The following is an 11,589-nucleotide window of genomic DNA, read 5'->3' as shown; positions in this document are numbered from 1 at the left end:
AGGGTGAGTATTTATTGGGGGTCCCCGCCCCCCAAAAGGGCCCCCCCAGGTGCAATACCCCCCTCCCGGGGCGGGGGCTCTCAGGGTGGGGGGGGCCGCACCCCCGTTTACACCCCCTCCCCCCTCCCGGTTTTTGGAGGTCCCCCCGTGCCCCCCCCCCCCGCCCCCCCCCCCCGGTTTCTCGGCGGTGACGTCACGGGGAACCGCCCCTCCCCAAAATAGGGGGCCCCGCCTTTTTGCCCCCCGCCCCCCCCCCCCCCCCAATATCGCCTTTCTCCGTCATGGATTTTTCTTCTCTTTTTTTGTACCTTGGTTTTTGTATCTCGGGAATTTCCATGGAAATAAAAAAAAAAAAAGGCGAACGCGGAGCTTCCTGGGCGGGTCCCCCCCCCCCAGAAAAAACCCTCGGGGGTCTCGGGGTGCGGATGGGGAGGACAGGACATTCGGGGGAAGGGGGGCAGCGCCGCTTTCACTTTCGCTTTTCCCACTTGGCTTGGGGGGGGGGGAGGCGGATGCGGGGCCGTTTTGGGTGGGGGGGCTCAGGGGCCTCTCCCCCTTTTGTCCAACAGCAACTCGGGGGTTGGGGGTCCTGCCGGATGGGGGAGGGGTGGGGAGGGGTCCTTCACCCCCCCCTTCCCCCCCAGGGCCATTTGGGGCCGAAAGGATTTTGGGGTGAATTCGGGGCATTTTGGGGGTGGTCCCCCCCGGGCGTGTGGGGCCGCTGCTCCCCCCTTGGCCTTGGGGCCGAGCCAAGCCCCCCTGGACCTCGGGATGGGGATGGGGATGGGGATGGGGGGGCTCCCAGTCCCCCCCAGTCTCGCCCAGTCCGCCCCAGTCCCGGGGCGGCGGAAACGCGCAGTCAGCGCTGCCAGGTTCCTCTTTTATGGTCCCGGCGCTGAGTCAGCTCCTTCCGCACCCTGCAGCCCGCTAAACTCCGGTTAACGGGAGTCACCCGGCACCCCGGGCCCGCCGGGACCCTCCAAAACCGCCCCGAGCCCCCCAATCCTCCCCAGCCCCCCCTGTGCCCCCCGACCCACCGGTGACCTGCGGCTCTGCCCCAGCCCCCCACTCCGATTAACGAGCAACCGGCACCCCAGGACACCCCAAAACCGCCCCCCAACTCCTCCCCAGCCCCCCTGTGCCCCCCAACTCCTCCCCAGCCCCCCTGTGCCCCCCGACCCGCCGGTGACCTGCGGCTCTGCCCCAGCCCCCCACTCCGATTAACGGGCAACCGGCACCCCAGGACACCCCAAAACCGCCCCCAGCCCCCCCCCCCGTGACCCCCAGCTCCTCCCCAGCCCCCCTGTGCCCCCCGACCTCGCCCAGTCCCCCCTCTCCCGGTCTCCCCACTCATGGGGGGCGCACAAAGGTGGGGTGGACCCCCCCCCGACCCCCCCCAAATCCTGCCCAGTCATGCTGACTGCGGGGCCGTGTGACAAACGGGGACAAGGGCCAAGGCCACGCGGGTCCTCCCGGGCGAAACGGGGGCGGGGGGCGCGCCCCCTTCTCTCCGCCCCCGCGGCGGGGAAGGGCCATAAAACCCCCTCGGCGGACGTTGAGCGGCCACAGCCGCGTTCTCGCTTCAACAGTGCTTGAACGGAACCGGCTGCTCGCGGCTCCCTCCGTCCGTCCATCCGTCCCGCCGCTCCCGAGCCGCTCCGTCCGTCCGTCCGTCCATCTGTCCGTCCGCGCCGCCATGGAGTCCCAGGTCCGCCAGAATTACCACCGCGACTGCGAGGCCGCCATCAACCGCATGGCCAACATGGAGCTCTACGCCTCCTACGTCTACCTGTCCATGGTAGGGGGGGCTCGGGACCACCGGGCCTTGGGGGACCCCCGTGGTGCGCCCCAAAATCCCGCCCCGCCCCGCTGCTGGCAGGGCGGGATCCCAGGAATTTGGGGGGTGGGGAGGGGTCCTGGGGGGCTCCCGCTGACCTCTCCTCCCTCCCCTAGGGCTTCTACTTCGATAGGGACGACGTGGCCCTGTCGCGACTGTCGCGGTACTTCCTGGAGCAGTCGCGGGAGGAGCGGGAGCACGCCGAGGGGCTGCTGCGCTTCCAGAGCAACCGCGGCGGCCGCATCCTGCTGCAGGACATCAAGGTGCGTGTGTCTGTGTGTCTGGGGGATCGAGGGGGGCACCTGCCGCACCTGGGCGCCTCCAGGTGACGGCGGTGCCCCGCAGAAGCCGGAGCGGGACACCTGGGGCTCGGCGCTGGAGGCGGTGGAGGCGGCGCTGCAGCTGGAGAAGTCGGTGAACCAGGCGCTGCTGGAGCTGCACGCCCTGGCTGCCGAGAAGGGAGACCCCCACGTGAGTGAGACCCCCGCCCCCTGCTTCGGCCTTCATCGCCCCCCCCTCCTCCTCAAGGGTTTGAACCACCCCCCCCCACCTCAAGGGTCTGACTCTCCCCCGACCCCCCTCATCTCCCAGTACTCCCAGTTCCTCCCTTTTCCCACGGGATCACCCCGGGGATCGGGGGTTGGGGGGGATCCTGCGGTTCCACCCCCTGATGTGGGGCTGGGGGGTGTCTGTGACCCTCCCTAGAATGACCTGGGGGGGTCGGGGTGTCTCTGTGACCCCCCCAGGGGGTCGGGGGTGTCTGTGGCGCCTCCCAGAGTGACCGGGGGGGGTTGGGGGGCACGGTTACAGCCGTGGCCGTACGGTGAGTATTTCCTGGGGGTCCCCACCCCCCAAAAAGGGCCCCGCCCAGGTGCAGTGCACCCTCCTGGGGCAGGGGCTCTGCCCACCCTCCCATTCCCAGGGGAGATTTTGGGATCTCCTGCTGCCCCGGGGTCCCTCCCCTTGCCCAGACCCTCAGCCCTGCCTGACCCCTGCCCTGTCCCGCAGCTCTGTGACTTCCTGGAGTCACACTACCTGGACGAGCAGGTGAAGGCCATCAAGGCTCTGGGCGACTACGCCACCAACCTGCGGCGCCTCAACAACGGCGGGGGGGCCCCGAGTGGCCTGGGCGAGTACCTGTTTGACCGCCTGAGCCTGGAGGAGCGCAGCTGAGCCGCCCCCGACATCGCCCCGAGCCCCCAGACCCTCGTAACCCCCCGCCCCAGCCAAGGGGGCTCCGCCTGCTGGGCTCTCCCCAGCACGATTCCTATAAAGGGTCTGTCTCTGCCTCCTCTGCTCCTGTCTCCTCTGGCGTTTTTTTCCCCTCCCCACAGGGGAGTTGGGGTGCTGGCGTGGGGGTGGCACGGCCCCCTCGGGGATGGGACAAATTTGTGGGAGTTTGGGGCGTTGCTGAGCATGTTCTGACCCTTAGGGAGGTCTGAGGAAAACCAGAAGGGGCTCCTGAGCACAGAATGGAGAGCCTTGGACTGGAGTGTCTTGGGACAGGTTTAGAGAATGGATCTGGCTGTGCTAGGCCAGCCAAAGCCACAGGTCCTTGCAGCTTTTGCTGGGGAGAAATCCTGCCCCATCTGCAAATTAAGGAGGCAGAAGGTGATTCGGGACCACGGACCTCTGGACACCGACGCTGGATAAGGATGTTTTAGGGCTTTTATCCCTGGGAAGCAAAACTCAGGTTCCTGGGGTCCGTTTGCAGGAGGCGTTCAGCACTGCCAGGGCAGAGTTTTGTTTTGCTGCAGCTTTGGTCTGGAAGAAATGGAGTGCCCCATCCTAAGCTTTGCCTCCTCCCCTCAGGCCTCTTCTGCCGTGTCCCCTCCTTCACCCCTCGCCCCTACTCGAGCTTCCAGCCCATCCCACCCCGGCCCCATCCCTCAGTGCCCCCACCGCCCCCCCCCCGTGACTCCCTGCAGGAGGGGAGGGGGCTGCAGGGTGACACTGGGGGCTGCAGGGTGTCACCAGGGGCTGGGGGGGCTGCAGGGTGACACTGGGGGCTGAGGGGAGGGGGCTGCAGGGTGACATTGGGGGCTGCAGGGTGTCACCAGGGGCTGGGGGGGCTGCAGGGTGTCACCAGGGGCTGAGGGCTGAGGGGAGGGGGCTGCAGGGTGACACTGGGGGCTGTGGGGAGGGGGCTGCAGGGTGTCGCCAGGGGCTGTGGGGAGGGGGCTGCAGGGTGTCACCGGTGGCTGAGGGGAGGGGGCTGCAGGGTGTCACCAGGGGCTGTGGGGAGGGGGCTGCAGGGTAGCACCGGTGGCTGAGGGGAGGGGGCTGCAGGGTGTCACCGGTGGCTGAGGGGAGGGGGCTGCAGGGTGACACCGGGGGCTGAGGGGAGGGGGCTGCAGGGTGACACCGGGGGCTGTGGGGAGGGGGCTGCAGGGTGTCACCGGTGGCTGAGGGGAGGGGGCTGCAGGGTGTCACCGGGGGCTGTGGGGAGGGGCCTGCAGGGTGTCACCGGTGGCTGAGGGGAGGGGGCTGCAGGGTGACACCGGGGGCTGTGGGGAGGGGGCTGCAGGGTGACACCGGGGGCTGTGGGGAGGGGGCTGCAGGGTGTCACCGGTGGCTGAGGGGAGGGGGCTGCAGGGTGACACCGGGGGCTGTGGGGAGGGGGCTGCAGGGTGTCACCGGGGGCTGTGGGGAGGGGCCTGCAGGGTGTCACCGGTGGCTGAGGGGAGGGGGCTGCAGGGTAGCACTAGGGGCTGTGGGGAGGGGGGCTGCAGGGTGGCAGGGGGAAGCTGAGAGGCAGAAGGGGCATTCAGGAGCAAAGCGGGGGCTCCGGGGGGGCACAGAGACGCGGAGGGGCTGCAGTGGGGAACTTGAGGGTGCCACAAGGAGGCTGAGGGGCAGGGGCTGCCTTGAGGGGCAAACTGGGGGGTGCCCCAGGGGGACAGGCGAGCCAGCCGCCGCACCACCCCTACCTTAGCCTCGTGGCACTCCGAGGGCAGCCAGAGTTCTTGGTGTTGGCAGCTGCGGGCTGTGAGAAATCGTTCTCTGCAGAACGATGGAGGCAGAATCTCAGTTTCGGCCGTGGGCACACAGAGAGGAAAGGCTGTTAATTTCCTTCGAAAGGAAAGTCTGGCGCCCCATGGTTTAAGGGGCAGACGAAGGGCTGTGTAGGGGAAAAGGAGCTCCTCACAGGACCTTTCTTCACCTCCACCCCCAGTGCAAGGTGTAGCAGCGCCCCGTGTGAGCAGCTGCTTTCAGAGGGTTACCCGGGCACAGCTGCACAGGGCGCTGCTAGGCCAGAGGGGCTAACAGGGGTATCCCAAGTGTCCCTCCAGGAACCATGGTCAGAGCATCCAGCACGGACCAGGGAGCAGCCGGGCCCACCCCGGCACAGAGCATCACTCTGAGAAAATGCCAAGGGAAGAGCCCTTTTGCCAAGGGGCAGCATCTGAGCAGGCCAGGCAGCATGTGGGGCTCCAGGAGGCTTTCAGCTTTCCCCTTTTACCGTGTCAGTCCCTCCCCAGAGCCCCCAGACCCTCCAGAGCACTCCCAGAAAGGAGAGGGGTTATTAGGAGAAAAAGGATTTAGGGAAAAGGGAAAAAGCTTCCTTTTCCATTATTTTTTGTGTTCAAACTGGGAGGGACTCTGCTTCCCCTGCAATTTTAATGGTCTCAGTTGAAAGAATCCCTGCCTTTTCTATGCTGTTAGGGGTGTTAATTGACAGGGAGTCCCCATTTTCTATTATTTGGCAGTTTAAAAAGAAGGGGAAAACCTTGACAATGTTTCTTATGGGTTTGAATTAAGGGTAGCCATCCCCTTTTTGTTGTCCTGAGGCCCTAACTGGGGAAGAAGCTCAGCTATCCCTCCATCTTAAGGGTTTGAACTGAGGGAAAAATCCTTCTTTTTTCATCACTGGAGAGATTTAAAGTGAGGAAAACCCCTCTTTTCCCAATACTTAAGGAGAATGAATTAAAGGGCAGAAGCTATTTATTTGCCATTGTATGAGTTTCAGTAGAGGTAACTGCCCCGTTTCCTCTTTTTAAGGAGTTCACTGGAAGGAATCTCTGCCTTTTTCAACATTTTAAAGGTTTAACACTACATTTCAGGGCACTTCTTTCTGTGCCATAGAACCAAGTATCTCAGAGACAGGTGAGCCTGGCACGCATTTAACCCTTACACTGCCTGGGAGGCTTTTATTTTTCTTATTTTTACTTTTAATGTAGATAGCCTGAATTAGAGGTCCCACGGAGACTTAGACTATTCATATCATTAGTATTCTTCTCCGCCCAGCTTAGTCACACGTGAAGTACCACTCAGTGGCCACTAAGGAATAATTATGAAAGTTAACAGCAAATTACCCAATTTACCCTGTTATGCTGCCGAAACAGAAACTCTATTTCCTAGCAGTTTTCTGCCCTTTTGCTCCAAGTAGTTGCTGCAAAAAAGAAAGCGCTGTTATTTTTCTGAAGAGTTTTTTTTCTACAACAAGCCCTTCACTCCCCTTGAATTCAAGTCAGAGGAGCCAAACAGCTGCAGCTGCTCTGAGGGCTTTTATACCCGGTGGGAGTCGCCCCCTCCCTTTTCCCGGGTGCCATGGGAACGAGAGGCGGGCACCATCAGGGGTATATTAACCCAGCCTCGGCTCAGGGGCTTCATTCCCTCTCTGGGATGTGCTGGGGTAAGAGCTCTCCTCTCATTTCAGTGCAGAGGCTCTTTCAGCTCATCTCAGCTTGTTTTCAGCAGGTGTTTCTGGGCATCTAAAGCAACAGAGGCTTGGAAGAGACTGTGAAGAAAACAGCATGGAATACCGCGAGTACTTAAGTTTGTGTTTCTGGATTGTATGTTCAGGAGTAGTAAGGTGCTTTTGTTATTTCTGGTTTGGCTTTTGTTTCTTTTGGCTTGTTTATTTTTTGTTGTTGTTTTGGTTTTTTGGGGCGTTTTTTGGGTGGTTTTTTTTGTATTTTTTGGGTTTTGGTTGTTTGGTTTTTGTTTTGGTTGTTGTTTTTTTTGTGCGGTTTATTATTATTATTATTTTTTTTTTTTTAAGGAGTGGGACTCCGTAAAATTCCAGCTTGTGTCAAGTATAAATAACCAATCTTCTTTTAGCAGATTTGTCATGTCACAAAGGGGATGTGCCTAGTGCCGAGGATGATGTTTGAGACTGAGGCTTCAGGTGAGTCGAGGATTGTGACTGGGAGAGGGAGGGTGAGCAGGAATCCAGTTAGGAGTTATTGGGAGGGGGTTTGCAGGCGGCAGGGTGAGAAAGGGTCTTTATTAGTTTATTTGAGGACCCCCCAAGGCTTCTCAGAAGCCTAGCAGAGGCATTCCCACATCTTACAGCACACAAGGTCATCCACTGCACTCACAGGAATGCCATTTAACTTTGCCTTTCTCTAACCCAGGTGCCACTCCTAATGAAGGCCACAGCCTTGGAATCAGGATGAAGCTGGAGCCTGAGGGAGCCAGGCACACTCAGGAGAGGGCAAGTAGCTGCCTTGCAGGGATTTGGCCCACATAACTCCGGACTCATACATTGGTTTTGGTTTTCTTTATTGCAGCTGACCGAGAGGCTCACAGGCCATCCCGGGGCCCTCCGAGGCAGACTCATTTCAGGTGCAACGTGGATCCACATCACTGATCATCCAAAAGATAAGTCGGGGGCCACAGCCTGGAGATAAGAGAATAGTGGGTTGGGAGTTCTTGGGGCAGATTTAAAATTAGCAGAGGGAAAAGCAATCTTCTCCAAGGGCCTCTTAGGAGAGGTAAAGGGAGAGACTCTACTTTTGATGGCAGCTTTCAGGCAGGCAGTGCAGAACAGCTCCGGTCTGTGTCGTGTTGTCCAGTGTACTGTGTTACCTAGTATGTCTTTGGGGTCCCTTTTGCCTTCTCCCCTCGAGGCCCCCACCACAAGCATGATGTGTCGTGTTTCATGTCCCCCTGTTTGTCACGTTCTGTGTCACGGGTGTCTGCACACATTGGTGCCAGAGCTGCTCTGCCCTGCCGCATGGCCTGCTGCAATAGGACAAGCCTGGGGAGTTGGAATGTGTAATGTGGGGTGTACTTGGGCTCTAGATGGGATTTGTCGATTAACACAGGATATCTGGAGCTCTTAAGTTATCCTGCAACAGTCTGCCTCTTGTCCTAACTTTTTTTTCAGATGCACCTCCTCAGATGACTGCAGTAGTTCTGTAGGTTCTGTTGCAGACATTTCTCCACGGAAATCCTTTCTTTCGGATTTCTGCGTCTTCGGGAGGCCAGAGGCCCCCGAAGAGAAGGTAAACAATTATTATCAGCTGCTGGGGAATGCAACAGGAACACCTTGATTGGCTCATTTTCTATGTTTATAATTAAGAGCCAATCACCAGTGCAAGCTAGGGGACTGAGTCCTTGGCCACAGCTTTGTTGTAGATTCTTTTCTATCTCTTCGTAGCTAGCCTAGCTGCTCTGCAAAACCTCTCTCTATATATTCTATTAGTATAACTATAATGTATTATATCATACATTAATAAATCAAGCCTTCTGATCAAGATACAAGATTCACCGTCTCTCTCTCACCAGCCGCGCCCACTCAGGTGCGGTAATATAGGTTCCATCTTCTCAAAGGGTATAGGGCTCAAGAATTCATCTTGCAGAGAGTTATATCAAGTCCTGGCTTGTATTGTATGTACCTATGTCGGCTTGTACTGTGTGTACTTAAACAGCATGTAAGTGCATTGCCTTATACGGTGTGTACTTACACCCTGTGTACACTTGCACTGTTTTCCTCAGCTTGTATATTGTGTGTACTTACATTGCGCCATTTATGGTCAGAGCTGCCCTGCCCTGGCACGCAGTCACAGTTAGGTAGAACATTTATCGAAATTTTACTGTTCATCTGTCTTCTATGGGATTTTGGGTAGAAAATTTATCGGTCCAGAGCCGGGGACAAGTCCTGGCTGTCAGATAGCCACTCGTTGACCCTTCCTGTCAACACAGGTCCCCGAGGCTGCTGATTTCCCCAGAATCTACCATTTGACGTCAGGGAGCAGCAGCCAGAAGATGTGTCACAGCACGTTCTTCAGCGTCTCGAGTAAGGGCCGCAGTGAGCGTGTAAGTGGGAAGAGTGTGTGAGCGTGTGTGAGAGCACGTGGCTCTGTCTGTCTGTCTGCTCGTCTCTGCGTGTGTGAGCGCATGCTGACTGGATTTAACCTTGTATGTGTGGCTTTTGCTTTTCAGGTTTTGCGACTCCTTGTTAAATTTAGAATAAAAAATCCCCAGCCGGGTTACATTGTATGTTCTGACATGGTATGTACCTATGTTGGCTTAAAACCCAGAAAAACAGACGAAGATGAGCAAGAAAAAACCCAGAAAAAAACCCCAAGATGGGTGAGAAAAAACCTAGAAAAAAACCAGAAAAAAATGAGAAAAAAAAACTCCCGAAGGTGGGCAAGAAAAAACCCAGAAAAAAATTCCAAGAAGGGCAAGAAAAGACCCAGAAAACACCCAGAAAAAATCGCAACCAAAGTATAAATATAGAAATGTGTTTCAAATATATGCAGATAAATAATTTAACAATTGTTTATATAAAATATAAAATAACATAAATCAATACAATCCATAATACAAGTAATACTGTATATATCTTATTATAGTGTATTATAGGATATTGATATAAAATAGATTATTTATGTTTATAATATCTTATTTATATAGTTTGTTATATATTACACCATATTGATATACTGTAAGTTTTTTTAAGTAGTTTAAAATAAAGGGGGATTTTGTTTTTTATTTGGCAAAAGCAAGTGTTTTAGTATAAAAATTATAAATACAAATAATATAAAGGTAGAAATCTAAGTATAGAAATAGACAATAAATAGCTAAAGGTTAATATAAAAATTAAAAATATAAGAAAAAATAAGTTGTAGCAGTAGATATGCTACATAATTTAAAAAAGAATTTATCTCTATTATTTGAATAGGATACATATTATATATCATGATTATATTCACATTTATATTTATAGTTTATATTTAAGCATTATATTAGTCATGCAAGCTATAAATATAAAAATAGTTCAATACAGTTTAAAAGAATAGAGCTTTTTTATTTATTTAGTTAGGATGGGATTTTTATTTTAAACAATAAAAGCATGATAGAAATGTAATTTTAAACATAGAAATATACAATCAATATAGAAAGATATTTATCAAACCAGAAAATATAAGTAAATATAAATAATAGGAATAGACAGAATATGTTATGTAAATTACATGCTACATCAATGTCCACTGTAAAGATGCATGTGAATATAAATACGAAAAATAGAAATATAAAATTTATTTAAACATGGCTTTAAATCAAGGGGGCTTGTTTGGTTCTGGTCGGGTAAGAGGCAGGTTTTTGGCATTTATTTCAGAGCAGTTTTTGTCGGGGGTCGCCCCTGTTCTTTTTTGCCGCCTTCCCTGCCCGCAGCCCCGAGGCGCGCGGCGCCCCCGGCTGGGGCGAGCGGCAGTGCTGCCGCCTTGCGGGCAGAGCGCGGTACTGCAGCTCTGAGCCGGCAGTCGCAGATGTCGCGGACTTTTTCTTGACCTTCTCAAGATGGTGGCGAAAAGGGCGGGGAAGTCGAGGACCCGGCTCGGTCTAATCGGCTGCCTGCATGAAACACCGACGCCAGGGCGGCCCCGATGGATTTTTATGTGGCATTTTTAGTGTATAAGACACGGACTATGTGGTCAGCGGCGCCGCGGGCGGGCGTATTTAGGCGGGTTGCTGATAGGCATCTGCCTAATCGCCTATCTCTTCCGAGGGTCCTCTTTCGGTTGCCAGCTTGGGAAGGGCGCGTCGCGAATGTCGCGGACTTTCTTTGACCTTCTCAAGATGGCGGGGAAATCGCACACCCCTGTAAATCTGCCCCCCTGTGGCCACAGAGCGGTACCGCACCCCCCCGAGCCAGCGCCCTGCCCCTCGCCGCTGAGTGCCGGGGGCGGGGCAAGGACGCGGCCGCCGAGCGAGGGAAGGGCGAGGGGCGGGAGCGAGCGGCGGGCGGGCCAGGGTCTGTGAATGGCGGGGACGGGTGAAGGACATTCGGGAGTGCAAAGGGACGCGACGGCCGAGAAGAACGGCCGCGGCGGGGGCGGGGCCGGTTTCGGCGGGCGGCGGAGGCGCGGTCGCAGCGCTGCGCGGGCCGGGGCAGCGGGCGGGGGCGGGCGAGCGGCGGCGGAACAGGGCGGCAGCTCCCGAGCCCGCGCCCGCCCCGCTCCAGGCTCTGGGAGCGACCGCGGGCCGGACAATCCCGGCGGGGCGGCCCCGGGGCGGCGGGCAGGCGGCGGAGCGGGGCCGTGGCGCTCCCCGCCCTCGCTGCCGCCAGCTTTGGAAGGTCGGGCCGGGCGCCCGCCCCATCCCGCTGCCTCCCGGTCTCTGTAAACTCCTCTCTGGCTTCGCACGTCCGTGCTGGAGAGAGGGACAAAGGGCCCCGCTGGTTGCCGTGTCCTCGGGGGGCAGAGAGCTCTGACCTTGGCCGCATGGGCTGCTGAGTGTTGGAACAATGGGGATGCGCTTTTATGTATTTAGTGACCTTTACAGATTTATTCCCCTGTTTCAGGTGAGCGTGCATCATTGCCGGCTTGGGATTGAGTGAAATGGCTGAGGAAACCAGCTCTGGGGAGGGAGGGAAGGAAATCCTCTCTTAACATTTACCAGTTCTTCTGTCAACTCATCACGGCAGGACGGCGTGAAGACAGAAAGTGTAAGAAGATGTGGAGGGAAACAGAGAATCTGACAGGAGCATCGAACGCACAAGTGCACGAATTTTG

General features: G+C 56.4%; 1 protein-coding gene across 1 annotated transcript; it reads left to right on the top strand.

Moving 5' to 3' along the window:
* Positions 1 to 1,531: 1,531 nt before the first annotated feature.
* On the top strand, positions 1,532 to 3,133 carry LOC131570383 (ferritin heavy chain A-like). The gene is made up of 4 exons (XM_058822733.1): positions 1,532 to 1,798; positions 1,954 to 2,100; positions 2,183 to 2,308; positions 2,846 to 3,133. The coding sequence occupies exons 1-4, from the start codon at positions 1,697 to 1,699 to the stop codon at positions 3,008 to 3,010; spliced, it is 540 nt and encodes a 179-aa protein (XP_058678716.1). The 5' UTR covers positions 1,532 to 1,696; the 3' UTR covers positions 3,011 to 3,133.
* Positions 3,134 to 11,589: the final 8,456 nt, after the last annotated feature.

Source organism: Ammospiza caudacuta, chromosome 34 (genome assembly GCF_027887145.1).
Source record: "Ammospiza caudacuta isolate bAmmCau1 chromosome 34, bAmmCau1.pri, whole genome shotgun sequence".
NCBI lineage: Eukaryota > Metazoa > Chordata > Aves > Passeriformes > Passerellidae > Ammospiza > Ammospiza caudacuta.
Note: the sequence above shows the minus strand (reverse complement) of the source record. Positions and strands in the feature narration are given on the sequence as shown.